At 55.6% G+C, this 15,355-nt stretch overlaps 1 protein-coding gene across 5 annotated transcripts in view; it reads left to right on the forward strand.

The window, feature by feature from the left end:
* Nucleotides 1-15,355, forward strand: part of HDAC7 (histone deacetylase 7) — a 37,302-nt gene that overhangs the window by 11,538 nt on the left and 10,409 nt on the right. For 3 of the 5 annotated variants that reach the window (XM_080659030.1, XM_080659029.1, XM_080659027.1), the window contains 13 exons: nucleotides 4,054-4,104; nucleotides 8,383-8,570; nucleotides 8,671-8,773; nucleotides 9,092-9,203; nucleotides 9,783-9,898; nucleotides 10,036-10,161; nucleotides 10,525-10,616; nucleotides 10,781-10,891; nucleotides 11,025-11,205; nucleotides 11,390-11,586; nucleotides 11,804-11,974; nucleotides 13,103-13,322; nucleotides 15,133-15,266. In XM_080659030.1, the coding sequence (XP_080515156.1) occupies nucleotides 8,430-8,570; nucleotides 8,671-8,773; nucleotides 9,092-9,203; nucleotides 9,783-9,898; nucleotides 10,036-10,161; nucleotides 10,525-10,616; nucleotides 10,781-10,891; nucleotides 11,025-11,205; nucleotides 11,390-11,586; nucleotides 11,804-11,974; nucleotides 13,103-13,322; nucleotides 15,133-15,266 (1,704 nt within the window). In that variant the 5' untranslated portion in view covers nucleotides 4,054-4,104; nucleotides 8,383-8,429. Of the gene's footprint in view, nucleotides 1-4,053; nucleotides 4,105-8,382; nucleotides 8,571-8,670; nucleotides 8,774-9,091; nucleotides 9,204-9,782; nucleotides 9,899-10,035; nucleotides 10,162-10,524; nucleotides 10,617-10,780; nucleotides 10,892-11,024; nucleotides 11,206-11,389; nucleotides 11,587-11,803; nucleotides 11,975-13,102; nucleotides 13,323-15,132; nucleotides 15,267-15,355 lie in introns of those variants that run through there. The other 2 variants (XM_080659028.1, XM_080659031.1) reach the window with 2 other exon arrangements.

Genomic DNA, 15,355 nt, shown 5'->3' on the forward strand with positions numbered 1-15,355 from the left:
ATACAGTCAAGTGTTAGTTTACAAAAGTTCAGATGGAAGAGAAAGCGATGAGACTGGTTGGGAGAGGCATGGGATAAACGATGGAGCTGGGGACTGCGTCTGGGAGAAAATGGACTGTGGTAGAGGAGAGGAGGATGAAATGCTTGTGCCAGAGAGGCCTCAGGCAAGTTCAGGAGTAAGCAGTATTATTGATCACAGCCATTAAGGCAGCACCGACCACATGCTAGGTGCTTCCCGCTCAGCACAGTTAATCTCAGATGACTGCTCCCACGCAGATATTCTTATCCGCTCGTTACGGGGGCAGCTGAGGCTTGACCAGGTGACATTGTGTCCCTGGCTCTCCCTGCTGGTCACTGAGGGAGTCAGTTTGAAGCCAGGCCCATCTGACTTCAAAGCCAATGTCCTCTACTCTGAGGACCCTCAGTTCCATGACTTCACGTGGCAGGAGTTTCCAGGCAGCTTCCACTCCCTGGGTTCTGGGTAAATCTGAGCAATAGGCAGTTTCGTGCCAAGAAAATTAGTAAGAGAATTTCTGGAAGGGAGACTCAAGAAACTGTCAAAAAGGGTCGATTCTAGGGATGTTCAAGGGAGTTGGATGAGTGAGAAACTTTTTTATGCTTCTTGAGGCTCCTTGAAAATTTGTTAGTATCTCTAAGTAGCATTTTTTTTTTAATTTAAAAAAAGTGTGCTTTATTTTAAACTCCTTGAAAGTGAGAACCAGATTTCATTTCTATTTCCATCTCTTCAACCCCCAGATGAGTGACCTCACATGGAGGTCCTTAGTACATGTGTCTGGGATCGACTTTTTGGGTTTTCCCTGACATTAGTCTGATCACCTGCCAGGTGACCGTGACCTAGCCCCTTTCCCTCTGTCTTCCCTCCTCTGTGTTAGCATGAACAGTCTCTAAAGCCCACAGTTCCTAAAGTTCTCAGACTCTGTGACCTGAGTGCCTTCAAGAAGAGCTTCTCCGTGCTCAGCCGTCTCTATGTCAGAGAGGTCTGGCAACCATGCTGTTGTTTCTTGTGTTTGTTTATTTGGGGATCTTCCTGAAGCCATTTCACCCCGCAGCTTTCCTCTTCTCTGCCAGCCAGATAAGGAGTCAAGCTTTGTCCTGCCTGTGTCAGAGCTGCAGCGTGGGGCGGGCAGGGGTCAGCCCTGACCTGGCACTTGGCCTGCTGCTGCTGCCTGCTCTCCTCTGGCTCCTGGGGCCTGGACCTCCTTAGCTGGTCAGGAGACCAGGCATGTGGAACCGCTTAAGAAAGATTTTGTAGGTGTTGGGAGGAGGCTTCTGGGTGGCAGTGCTCCTCGGGAAGCCCTGTCCCTGACCAGGGGCCTGCCATACCTGGGGAGCAGGTGATCAGGCAGGCTCAGGTTTCTGCGGGGCAGGTAAGGGCCCAAGGCAACAAGGTAGGAGGGCAGAGCAGCTCGGGCAGGTGCCCAAGGATAGAAGAGTGGTCTTTGTGTCTGCTCTGGAGGTTGCTGAGGGCCGGGGTGGACCACTGGAGCAGGATTTCTGGAGCTCTTTGGTTCTGGATGAGAGCTGGTGTTCTGGTTTGGGGAGGTGACTCGGTAGGCCCAGTGCCTTAGTGCTGAGTAAACTGCCTCTTCAGCCTGACTACAGCTGCTTCCCAAGATGGTAGAAATGGGGGGCAGCCATGATTCCAAAAAGGAGAGGTCCCCACCCTGGCCAGGAGATGTGTGGAGAAGGATCCAGCCCTATGAAGCATTCTCGGTCCCTCAGGTCCATTCACTCCTGATGTTGTTATAGTTAGACCCAAAATTAGTGGTAACAGTGCTCTGAGAGGGGCCAAGGAGAAGAGGGGTCCCCTGCATTATCCCCAAGCCTGGGATGCAGGATGTTCACTTTCTGGTTTCTGTTCAACCACTGACTGTGTCCCGTTTAATACCTTTCCTCCCTCTGGGACACAGGAAAGCTGTTCCCGGGATCTTTTCTCTATTGTTCTGGGCTCTTCTGAACTCAGAGGTTGTCAGCACGGAGCCAGGGAGTTAGGAGAGAAGCAGAACTTTTTTCCAGGAATTGCTTTTGGAAGCAGCCCCTGTTGGCAACACACACACACACACACACACACACACACACACACACTTTTTCTGAACAGAATTTAGACCATCAATCAGCATCACAGAACATCCCTTTGGGGCCAGGCAGCATACACTACAGAGTTCAGGGCCATTAATTTTTCTCCTATCCATAAAGTGCAGGGTGTCCAGAATCCGTAGTTACCAGGGGAGTGAAGCGCAGAGAACCGGGTTCTGTTCCAGAGAGTGAAGGCCTCAGGCAGGGACCCACAGAGGTAGGAGAGAATTCCCCAGAGGCAGGGACTCCAGGCCTGACATGGCCTCTGAGAGGGTACCCCGGAGCCTGGTTCAGAAACCTGTCTTGGGGGACCAGATCCTGCAAAAGAAAGAGGAGGTCCTAAGAGAACCTGCGATAGGGGTTTCCATGTCCTGGGGTGGAGAGGCTGCCTTCCACACTAGTGTTCCTTGGGGCTCACAGGCCTTGAGAAATGTTCATGCCCTGTCCCAGGCAAGGGGCCAGGAGAGAGCCATTATGTTCCATTCACCAGTGTCCGCCGTGTGCCCAGCAAGGTGTTAGGTGCAGATGGGCATGGCTTACAAACGACACCCAGAGACCATAATTAATGGAATGTCCAGGTGGTAGACACAGAATGGCTGCTCTGGGGAGCCAGGAGAGGTCATGATGAGCTTCAGGAGGACATGGGCTTAGACTGAACTTCAAAAGATGGGCAGAATTTGAATAGGTGGAGTGGTATTTCCCTCCCAAACATTGCCATTCAAAGCTCGGGGCCCTGGTGACGGAAGCCAGTTGGTGGGAGTCTCTCTGTGCCTGGAGTTGCCCCCTCCCCCAGCGCCTGCCTGCAGGGAGTTCTCCTTTTCAGCTTTGGAAGAGGAACTGTGGCTGCCCCTTCGACACAACCCAAAGAGCAGCACTCACCAGTTGTCCTCCAGAAAATATTCCTTGTGCCTAAGGAGGGCTCCTGTGTGTCCACCAGACGCCTCCTCCCAGCTTTCCAATCTCCTGGCCGCCTGTCTCCTCGACCCTGAGCTGGGACAGCAGGAGGGAAAGTGTCCACTTTGGACAGGTGGCCTCTGGACTCACATTGTCTTCCCCCCACCCCACAGTCTCTATACTCCTCAGGGCCTCTTTGCTGCTCACCAGCTCTGGCCCTACCGTGCGTTTCATGGGTTCTGAATGGGATGGGTCTGAGCTGGGCTTAGGAGGCTGGGGCAGGTGGCCATTTCCAGAAGGAAGCACTTCTGTTACAACTTACTCAAGAAAAAGGGTGAGCAGTTCTTTCTTGGGGAGGGGGGGTGGGACTGGCTGAAGGGCGCAGGCTGGAGCAGGAGGAGGAAAAGGGGTACCTACTATGGGGTCCCTGGGCTGTGCATTCCAGACCCATCACTTTACAGCACCCACCAGGCCTGACTTGACCTCTAGACCATGACCTAGTCCCTCCCCCACTGTGAAGCCTCTGAGTCCCCTTTTCCAAGCCGCCGCCTCCTCCTCCTCCTCCTCCTCCTCCTCCTCCTCCTCCTCCTCCTCCTCCCTCTTGGCATCTTCAACAGGTCTCACCAGCCCTGCTGTCCCACCTCCAGCCCCACCTCACCTCCCAGCCCTCTTCTTTCCCTTGGGGCTACACGAGCCTGGGCCCAGGGAAGATTGTATCTGAGCACATTGGGAGGGCTGAGGGCATTGTTGGGTGAACCAGGGCCTCCCTGGGTTCCTGCTGTGGCCTGAGCTCCCACAGGGTGAGATACTGAGTCGCTTAGTAGATTGGATGAGGAAGAGGGAGCTGAGGATCGCTGTCATCAGGCATGGGGATTTGAGGAAAGGAATGGGATGGAGTCTTCTCTTTTTGGTGAGCCCTAGTTGGAGGTGCCAGGTTGTGGAGGGCTCAAGCTGGAGGGAGGCCCCCTGGAGAGACAGGGGCCTGCCTGGCTTGGACATTTTCCCTCCCTCTTCCTTGCCCCCTTCCTGCAGCCCCTTCACTCCATTTCTCTTCTCTCTACAGATGGGACCCAGGTGACCCCGGGTGCCCACTGCCCCAGTCCCCCTGGCACAGGTAAGCATCAGTCCTGAGGGAGACTGGGTGGGAAGTGGGAGCTGAGGGTGGAAAGGACATGAGACGGGCGAGTAGCTGAGTAGTGGTTGGGTAGGGGAGCTGGCTGATCTGCCACAGAGTCAGGAGGTTGGGGTTCTGGGGGAGAGGGTGAATTGGGGTTGCATGGGGAAAGGGTGAGGAGTGGAGATAAAGAGGCCATTCTGGATCCAGGCCAGCCCCAGTGCTAGGAAGCATGACAGGAAGAGGAAAGGCAGGATGCAGTGAAACAGGAAGGCAAGTAGGAAGCTCATATTTATACTCAGGCCCCTGCCTCACGTCAGGCTCATGTTCTTGGTTGTTGGCTCATTCTGTCCTCACGCCCCTTCTAAGGTGGCATGGCAGCTCTTGCAGGATGGAGGATGCCTTGTGCTGCTCAGGTAGGAGGAGAGGTGCCCCTCTTCCTGCCTCTCTCATCTCCCTTGCCTGCTATTAGGCTGCGCTGAGCAAGGAGGGGAGTGGGCTTCCTGCTGCTGCTCTGTTTAGGACATGCCTGTGGGCTGGGGCTGAGGCTGGGTAAGGGCTCCCTTACTTCGGCCAGGATCCACTGAGGACCTACTAGGTACATACCTGACGCCGAATAGTTACACATGGCAGGGAGAAATGAAGGCCAGGTGTCCTCTTTGCATCCGTCCTGGCTGTCCAAAAGCTTACAGGTAGGTTGGGGAGATAGGACACAAAGCAAGAAAAATAATAGACTGCATTATGTGACCAGTGCCAAATGAGGGGACATCTGGTTAATGTGTTGATCCATTCATTCAAGAAACATTAAATTCACCATCTATTACTATTTAGTCTTCATAGATGTGTAATTTTCTAAAAATTAAATACAGAAATTAAAGAAAAATTAACCCCGTCTTTGTGCCAGGGGCACCTTCTTATGCATTTTGGGGTGATACAGAGATGTATTCATTGATTCAGCCAGTGTTTATTGGGTGCCTATCACGTCCTAGGCACTGTTCTAGGTTCTGGGATAGGGAGCAATAAACAAAACCAAGTCCCTGCCATTGGGGCTTAACTCAGACCATGCAGTGCTTGTGGGCACAGAACTGGGAACGTCATTGAAATCCATGTGGCACCGGGCTGGGTCCAGGGAAGAGGGAAGATTCTAGCTGGGCTTGGAAAAAAGGGTAGGACCTAGAAAAGTATAATTGAAGAGTGAGGACAGCACCAGGAGGGGGACATTGTATGCAAAACTCAGAGGACAAAAGGCACATGGGCTTTTGACAGGATGGGAGCCGATGGCTGAGATGAAGGATTTATGTTCAGATGTAGGAGAAAAGGTGAAAGAAGCAGGGTTAGCACCAGACGGTTCAGACCTCCACATGCTGAATCACCCCGCAAGCCGTTCCCAGGGTTTTAGGCAGAGCCATTTCCAGACGACTTCTGCTCTGGACCCTAGAGGTGCTGTGAGTGAGGGATGGGGCTGCTCACGGTCCATGTGTGGCTGAAGCCACCAGGTGCAAGCCCTCTTGCATCATCAGGCGAGTCACCCCAGGAAGCCAGGACACCAGATGAGGACGAACTGAGACCCTTCCTGGGGCAGGAGTGTGTTGGCATTGGAGGCCCATACTCAACCAGAATGACCTGGATTCCCTGGATGGATGTATGAACAAGGGGTCTGGGAATCAAAGCTGTGCATTGCCAGTTACGGGCTGCATCTGGGTGCACAGCCATCCTTTCTGGTCTTCTGACACCTGCTCTGCTCCTCTCTCTGTCCATTTCATGGTGAGAGGATGTTAGAGCAGGTGCCCCTTAGCCTCAGCCTACTGTAGGCCCCTCCTCTGTGCCCAGTGAGAAACACTCACCAGGGGAGGCAACTTGCTGAGAGTCACTGGGAAAGCGGAGCTGGAACACTGGCCTCGGCAGGACCAGAACCCATGCCCTCAGTCTGCTCGGAGCTGGGTGGCCTTTACCTGAGCCTCCTTTTCCTTATTTGGGATAAGAGAATAGTAACAACCACCTCCCAGGGCCTATGGTGGAGATGAGGTGAGAAGGTTTTGTAGCCACATGTGCACATGTGCTACAGAGGCTAGGACAGTGACTAGTAATGGTTGAGCTGGGCCTGGAGGCCGTATTTCCTGACTCCCCGGCTGGTGCTTTGCCACAGTGCCTTCAGTCCCCCACAGCTTCAGGCGTCGAGGACAGCCTGGGGCTGCCCTGATGGGGATTGCTCAGCACTGGAGGAGCCGAAGCAGGCCTCTCCAGAAAGGTTTCAGTGCTCTGTGCTCTGAGGGCACCTGCTCCCACCCCTATCTGCCTTCACTTCTCCGGGAGCATCTCTGGCTGCTCAGCCCAACCTGGCTCAGCTGGCTGTGCTGGTGGAGAACCTGGTCCGGCAGCTAGTTATAAATAGCCCCTGCACCCACAGCCTTGGCAGGGTGCTCCTGGCGTGGGTGCAGAGGACACTCGAGAAGAGGCACCTGAGTCGCCTCCTCACCAATGCTGGCCCAGAGCTGGCGTGAGGGCACCTGAGAGCAGGCTCCATGGGCACACGGGCTGTGCAGCCCTTGGGTGGTGGCCAGGGCTTGGCTGCAGGTTGGAGGCACCGCTTTTTTTTTTTTTTTTAATCCTCACCTGAAGATATTTTCTCCATTGATTTCTAGATAGAGCGGAAGGGAGGAGGGAGAGAGAAAAGAGAGAGAAAAACATCGATGTGAGAGAGACACAGTGATTGGCTGCCTCATACCTGGGCCTTTACTGGGGCTGGGGAACGTGCAACCAAGGTACATGCCCTTAACTGGAATTGAACCCGCGACCCTTCCTTCGGTCCACAGGCCAACGCTCTAACCACTGAGAAAACTGGCCTGGGCGAGGCATCGCTTCTTTATCCTATGGCCTGCGGTAGAGTAGGGAGGGTGATGACTGAGAGGGCCTTTGAGGCCCTTTGGGGTTGGAGACTGAATAAAGGGGGGCTGTGTACCTGTCTCATCTCTGTCTTTGAGCACAGCTCATTGGGGGCAACTGGGTCAAATCCTCATTCCAGGTGGGCAGAAGGGAAGGAGAGGGCAAGGCCCAGAATGTACCACCAAAAGGCTCTCAGCTGTTTCTAGATCCCCACAATCCCAGCCTCCCGTCTTTTAGTGGGAAAGCAGTATGCTCAGAGTCAGAGGCTCAATTCGAACCCCACAAGCGATAGACTAACCATGGACAGTTGAGATCACCTCCTTACTCATAGGTGAAATGGAGTTGAAAGTACCTACCTTCTAGGACAGCCGTGGGCAAACTACGGCCCGCGGGCCGGATCCGGCCCGTTTGGCTGTTCTATCCGGCCTGCGGAGCCGAAAGAGCGGAGGGTTCTCTTGCTCTCCCCTCCGCTCCTTCACCAGCAGCAGTGTTAACATGGCAACGTCGGAAAACATGGCTGCAGCTCCTTCTGAGTGGGCGGGTTTATATCCGCCCATTCAGTAGAAGGAACAACCTCTCAATCTTCCAGAGGCTCCTTGTAATGCCCGCGGACGCGTCCCCCGACATCACCCTGGGAATGTGTAGACACATTATCGTGGTGATGTAGGGAGACACGCCCCTGGAGAGCACAGTATCAGAGCATTAGCTAAAAAGGAGACCAACAACACTGTTCCCACTGAAGTTGATGTTTTAAAGACCAAAAACCTTTCAACCCAGTCTACATTGCCATCTATGTCTACGTCCCGGGCATAATTTGGAAGTTGCACTAAAGAAAATGTTTAATTTACTGTTTACACATTTTGTTCTTTTCTATTAGTTTTAGTTTTAAATTATTTTATTATATTTAAGTTTAATTTGAAAGGCTTTTGTACCTTTCCTTCGTTAGGCAATTTTATTTTGCCTTTGCCATCTTCAATATAAGGTATGTTATTGTGCTATGATTCCTCCATTTTTTGAAGTTTCAAATTATAATAATTAGTGTTTACATTCTTCTTGTTAAAATGTTTGAAATGAATAAAACTATTGAAATAAAAAAAAAAAAGACCGTACCCTTTTATGTAATGATGTTTACTTTGAATTTATATTAGTTCACACAAACACTCCATCCATGCTTTTGTTCCGGCCCTCCGGTCCAGTTTAAGAACCCATTGTGGCCCTCAAGTCAAAAAGTTTGCCCACCCCTGTTCTAGGACCACGGTGAGGATGGAGTGAGGAACAGGCCCCTAAAGTATGTTTCATTCTGAGTCGAGTGAGCCTTGAAGGAGGCCATGAGGCTGTAGCCTGCCCCTGCATACAGACTTTTCAGCTGACTGCTTCCTTTCTGTGTGTCCTCAGGCTGCCCCAGGCCCCACGCAGACACGCCAGGCCCTCAGCCCCAGCCTATGGACCTGCGGGTGGGCCAGCGGCCCCCGGTGGAGCCCCCACTGGAGCCCGCGCTGCTGGCCCTGCAGCACCCCCAGCACCTGCACCACCACCTCTTCCTGGCAGGCCTGCAGCAGCATCGCTCAGTGGAGCCCATGAGGGTAAAGATAGGAGCTCAGCTCCCAAGCCCCCTCTCTCCCTTCAGCCACCCCCCAGACCCTATCTCAGTCCTTAACTCCTTGCCCCTTCCTGGGCGGCCAGCCCTGCCCACAGCTCTCCATGGACACGCCGATGCCCGAGTTGCCGATGGGGCAGCAGGAGCAAGAGCTGCGGCAGCTTCTCAATAAGGACAAGAGCAAGCGAAGTAAGGATGGAGGCCTCCCGCCTGTGTCCATGGCCCACCCACCTGGGCACAGAAGGGCTGGGGTGGTAGTGACACCAGCTCAGGTCTGCCTCTGCTTGCTGGGTTCTGTCTGTAAATGTACTAGTAGGTGGGGTAGAAATTGGGGGGGGGGGGGGGAGGGTCTGAGGTGGGGCCTCGAGCTTGGCTCTTGCCTGAGGAATCCTGGGTCACCTTGTACTATACTAGGGGTGTGGAAAGGCAAGGGGCAGAAAATGTGCAGGCAGGCCACCTGTCCACCCACTCCAGCCCTACTCATGGCTGCCCCCCACACCCCCGCAGGCGCTGTGGCCAGCAGTGTAGTCAAGCAGAAGTTGGCAGAGGTGATTCTGAAGAAACAGCAGGCAGCCTTAGAGAGGACAGTCCATCCCAGTAGCCCCAGCATTCCCTACAGGTAACGACCCCTCCCACCTGTTCCCTCCTGTCCCTGCCATGCCCTCGCCTCCCTATAAGTCCACCGATGAGCACTCATTTACCCTTTCCCAGCTGCTGATCACCTGATCCTTATGCCTCACCTCCCTTAGTAATTCCTGCCCAGTCCCCTCTCCCAACTGACACCTGCCCTCCTCTCTTCTTTAGTTACCTCCCCACCCACACCCCCCCCCCCACCTGAGGCTTCCATCTTTGTGCACACACCCACCCACACTGGCTTTCTTCTTCCACACAAGTCCCTTCTCTTGTTTGTGTCTCCCCTAAGCACAAAAATATCCTGGTTCCTAGAGCAGGTTCCTCTCAAGGGAGACGGTCCCCAATGTGTCTGGGACCCTGGCTGCTGGTAGGGTGGGTGGCCCGATGCTGCCACCTGGAGATGGCCCCTGTTCCTGCCAGTCCCACACTGCCCACCCTGCTGGCTGCCACCTCCCCTGGCCAGTCCGGTGGCCATGCTGAGGAAGGGGCCTCTGTGGAATGAGGTTGCTGCCAGGCCTCTGGGCACCCCCATCCCTCTGAAGCAGCCTTGGCACTCACCCCACAGGACTCTCGAGCCCTTGGAGACAGAAGGAGCTGCCCGCTCCATGCTCAGCAGCTTCCTGCCTCCTGTTCCCAGCCTGCCCAGTGACCCCCCAGAACACCACCCTCTGCGTAAGACCGGTGAGTGGGACAGGCACGCAGGGACCCTTCTGGGAGTTAGGGGGAAGGCCTTGAACATGGGATGAGTGGGAGGGAGGGCTAATGGGCAGAGGGGAGGAAGGTGGGTGTGGGGCCAAGTAATGCTGGTGCTCCCATAGTCTCTGAGCCCAACCTGAAGCTGCGCTACAAGCCCAAGAAGTCCCTGGAGCGGAGGAAGAATCCGCTGCTCAGAAAGGAGAGCGCCCCTCCCAGCCTCCGGCGGCGGCCTGCCGAGACCCTCGGAGGTGAGGGCCAGCAGCGGGGCCCGGGCGCAGGCAGGGGTGACTGATCTTGTCCTTTTGGGTGAGGTCCCACCAAGATGGGTCCCTTCCTCAGGGTTACCGTGGGTGTGCAGGTACAGGGTGTGCCCTACACACTTGCCAGGGGTGAGTTGGGGCTGAAAGCCAGTCTCTGCTCTGTTGGCTAAGCTGCCCAGAGAGGTGCCTTAAAAAAGCGTGCAAAGGCCCTGGTGACTAATGGTGGCCTGCCTTCTTCCTGCCCTTCTGGGAAGAAAGCAGGAAGCAGAGGTGGCCCTCTTGGCTACTGGCTACTGCCGGGCCTCTGACTGTGCCTCCCTCTCCCCCGTTCCCCGCCCCCCTGCTCCCCAGACTCCTCCCCCAGTAGTAGCAGCACACCTGCGTCAGGGTGCAGCTCTCCCAATGACAGCGAGCACGGCCCCAACCCCATCCTGGGCTCTGAGGTAAGGCCCTGCTGGGTGGACTCTCAGGGGCAGTTCTGAGGCTCAGTTTTCCTCTCAGCAGGGGCCCTGGGGCTGCTGGGCTGCTGGGGCTGGGTGTTCTGGGGAAGGCGTGCCCAGGGGTGGAGGTCTGGGACCAGTGACCCCTGCCCTGCTCCCTATGGCAGACGCTCTTGGGCCAGCGGCTGCGGAGGCAGGAGACCTCTCTGGCCCCATTCGCCTTGCCGACAGTGTCCTTGCTGCCCGCAATCACACTGGGGCTACCCGCCCCTGCCAGGGTGAGTGGCTGTGGCGCCCTCCCACATGCCAAGTTCCCCAGCTTCCTTTATTCCCTTCTGCCTCACCCATCGCCTTCACTGTTCTCTCTGCTGGAACATGCTCCCCTGTGACTCCTCCCCGCCTCTCCCCCAGGCTGATGGTGACCGCAGGACCCATCCAACTCTGGGCCCTCGGGGGCCAGTCCTAGGGAGCCCCCATGCTCCCCTCTTCTTGCCCCATGGCCCTGAGTCCGAGGCTGGGGGCACCATGCCCTCTCGTCTGCAGCCCATTCTCCTCCTGGATCCCTCAGTCTCTCACACCCCCCTGCTGACTGGTGAGTCCTGCTGCTTCCCCAGGGGAGGGGCTGGATCCCTGCACCCTGGTAAGGGCCAACCCCCTCCACTGCCCCATCTTTCTGTGCATCTCCCTGCTGAGTCCTGCCCCCCACCCATGCCCTTGCTTCTTTCCATTCTTCCCCATGGTTCCCCCCTTATGCCACCCCCCCACGTTCTTTCCAGTGCCCGGGTTTGGGCCCCTGCCCTTCCACTTTGCCCAGTCCTTACTGACCACCGAGCGGCTCTCTGGGTCAGGCCTCCATTGGCCCCTGAGCCGGACCCGCTCAGAGCCTTTGCCCCCAAGCGCCACCGCCCCCCCATCACTGGGCCCCCTGCAGCCCCGCCTGGAGCGGCTCAACCCTCACGTCCAGCTGATCAAGGTGAGGGGAACTGGGTAGGGGAGGTGGAAGGGGTTGCTTCACTGGGCCCACGGGGGCTGAAAGAAGAAGGGAGGATTTGGAAGGGCAGGGATCTGGAGGGCCGAGAGCCACTTGGCCAGTGGCATCCCAGCCAAATAAATGGCCACCTAGCCCACCACATCCCACCCCACACTCCACACTCCAGCATGGCTTCTCAGCGGGCATCTTCCCTCCCCAGAGGTCAGCCAAGCCGAGTGAGAAGCCCCGACTACGGCAGATACCCTCGGCTGAGGACCTGGAGACGGATGGTGGGGGAGTGGGGCCCCCGGGGGATGACAGCCTGGCATGCAGGGGGTCGAGCTCGGGGCAGCATGAAGCCAGAGGCCCTGTTCTCCAGCAGCACCAGCAGGTATGGCAGTGCCCAAGCGCCCTCAGAGGTGTAGTAAGTTAATGCGGGGGCCTGGAATAGACAGAAGGGAGGGAGATAGGATATCAGTGCGGGGAACAGCTCTGAGACCCGTGGTTGTCCGCCAGATCCACACACACACACAGGCGCACATGGTACATATATGCATGCAGGCACACTTTCACTTACACATGCACTCCAGCAGCGTGCCAGGCTCTGGGTGAAGTATGTCCCTTGTCCAGCAGTGGGACTAGCCTTTGATGGAGCCATACACATGCCTCCCCTAGTACTTCTCCCCGGAACCAGTTGTACTGTTTCCAGGAAGGTGCCTAGGGCAGGAAGTGGGGCAGAGCTAGGCTCAAGCGCACTAACCAGGCACTCTCACCGTGTGAGTCAAGCCACGGGGTCAGCATTTGCTAGGGCTGCTGTCACAAGTACTACACACTGGGCAGCTGAAGCAACAGAAATGCATTGCCCCCGTTCTGAAGGCTAAAAGCCTGAAATCAAAGTGTTGGCAGGATTGGTTCCTTCTGAGAGATGTGAGGGAAGGAGCTGCTCCAGTTCTCTCCTCAGCTCGTAGACGCTGTCTTCTTCCTGTGTCTTCACACTGTCTTCCTTCCGTCCATGTCTGTAGCCCCATTCCTCCTCTGTATAAGGACAAGAGTCATGGCTTAAGGTCACTCTAATGACTTCATGTTACCTTGGTTACCTCTGTAAAGACCCTGTCTCCAATTAAGGCCACATTCCGAGGTACCAGGAGTTAGGATTTCCTTCATCAATATGAGTGGGCCCATCAGTTGTGGTAACAGTGGCTCACACAGGTCCCCATGTCCTCGGGCAGGTGCACGGTCCTTGTCCCTGCGACCCCTCACCTGGCTTCTGGCTTTGGAGTCCCGAGGGCCCAGGGAGCTCGGGGGAATGGGCTGGTCAGTCTGAGGTGCAGACCTTTGGAGGCTAGTGGGAGTAGGGAGCTTAGAGTCAAAGGCTGGAGCCTGGCTGGGAGGCAAGACTAGAGGCATCACCCCTGGAATCACGCCGGAAAAGGGGCCTGTTGGGAGGTTTCCAAGATGGGCAGAAGCACAGGGAGCAGGATCCTGAGAACCTGGAGACTGAGGCCCCTGTGTCCCGCAGGTGTTCCTCTGGGAGCAGCAGCGACTGGCCGGACGGCTGCCACGGATAGGCACTGGGGACTCTGTGCTGCTCTCCCCGGCCCAGGGCGGTCACCGGCTCCTGTCTAGGACTCAGTCATCCCCAGCTGCACCTGCCTCACTGCCAACGCCAGAGCCCCCCAACCAGGCCCGTGTCCTGCCCAGCTCTGAGGCCCCCACCAGGACCCTGCCCTTCACCACAGGTAACTCCTGGATTAGAGTGGGGCAGAAGGAAGGGCTTGGGACACACAGAGGCTCAGGCACGGGTCCATGTCTGCGTCACAGTACCTCTCAGGACGAGGCCACAGCGTACTTTCTTGGTCTCGTGAGACCCACACATCATCTGTGAAGCAGGGGAATAGGTGGTGGTTCTCGTTTTACACACGAGAAGACCAGGCTCAGGAAATCTAAGGCGACAAGCTTGTGGTCAAATAGCAAGCTGGCAGACGGGGCTAAGAATTGTCAGGAGCTCCTGACAACTAGTTCAGGCCTTTCAAAAATGTCATCTATTGTTTTCGCTCTGCTTGGAGAAAGAGCTCAAAAGCATTTTAGAAGCTTTTCCCGGCCGGCGTGGCTCAGTGGTTGAGCATCAACCTATGAACCAGAAGGTCACATTTTGATTCCTGATCAGGGCACATGCCTGAGTTGCTGGCTTGGTCCCCAGTGGGGGGCGTGCAGGAGGCAGCTAATCAATGGTTCTCTCTCATCATCGATGTTTCTATCTCTCTCTCCCTTTCCCTTCTTCCCTGAAATCAATAAATAATACTTTATTTTTTAAAAAAAGCATTTTAGAAGTTTTGAAAAATGCAGAAGAAGCATAAAAATCACCAATCAGTATCCCACCACCTAGAGGTAGCCACTCTTAAACACTGCTCTGTTCTGTCTTTGTCCTGGCCGTCTGTACACACACAACAAACACCGTATGTACCACAGACACAGTACCCCGCTTTACTCAGTTAACATATTACGAACACTTTGTGATAAAATTAAATCTTCAGAACTGAGGTTTTTATAGTGTTCCATCAGAGTACTTTATTTTTATTTAAAGACTAGAGGCCCAGTGCACAGGGGGTCCCTCAGCCTGGCCTGTGCCCTCTCGCAGTCCGGGACCCCTCGCTCCTTACCGCCCGCCTGCTCACTGCTCCTTACCCCTCTGGGTTCTCTGCTCCTTAGAGCTGCTGTGCTGGCCAGCCGTGAGCCTGGCTTCAGGCTGAGCAGCACTCCCCACTATGGGAGGGCACTGACCACCAGAGGGCAGCTCCTGCATTGAGCAGCTGCCCCCTGGTGGTCAGTACATATCATAGCGACTGGTTGTTCTAGTCGTTCCGCCCCAAGGTCACTTAGGCTTTTATTATACAGGAGATTTCTTACTGGTTGGGCAGTTAGACGGTTACTCATTTTTCCTCATTTGAATTTCTTTGTGCCTAAACCTTCATCCATCCTTGGGACTGTTTTCCAAGGGTCAGTGTCAGGGAGTGGCATCCCTGGGTCCAGTGGTGTGAGAATTCTGAAGACCCTGACATCCTAGACTTGTTGAAAGGGACTGTCCCACTGGCAGTGCACAGGGCCTTCCTAGGTGTTCGCTGATCAAGCTGAAACAGACCCTCCCCAAAACAGCATTTGTCTTGTCACATGGCCCCTTATCACTCTGGGCTTCCCAGCTCCCAGTTTTGGAGTTTCTGTGGAATTCTTTCTCCTCTGACTCCTCCTATTTGAGTCAATGCATCCAGTGTGAGACCCCAACATCAGGCCTCCCTTTGTTAGGCTCTGAGTTCTTGATGTCGTGGAAAGGTAGTGGCCATGTGAGAAGGATCCGTGTGTCGGGAAGGTGGGGCTGTGTTGGTGTGCATGTGAGGTGGTGAGGCTGCCTGGGTGAGCACCTGGGGGTGTGAATTCGTGGGAAGGGCCAAGGTGTAGGATGGGGTGTGGGGGGTGTGTGCCAAGCCTGGTTCCATGTGGGGGGGGGCACTGGGGACTCCCTGGGGTCCTGGCTCTGACCCCTGCTCCCCCCAGGGCTGGTGTATGACTCGGTCATGCTGAAGCACCAGTGCTCCTGTGGAGACAACAGCAGGCACCCAGAGCATGCGGGCCGCATCCAGAGCATCTGGTCCCGGCTGCAGGAGCGGGGGCTCCGAGGCCAGTGTGAGGTGAGGAGGTGGGTGGGGGCTGTGGAATCGGGGAAGTAAGAGTAATGGAAGGGAAGGGGCCGAGGGCCTAGAGCCAGCATGAGAGGAAG

Source organism: Plecotus auritus (genome assembly GCF_963455305.1).
Source record: "Plecotus auritus genome assembly, chromosome: 3".
NCBI lineage: Eukaryota > Metazoa > Chordata > Mammalia > Chiroptera > Vespertilionidae > Plecotus > Plecotus auritus.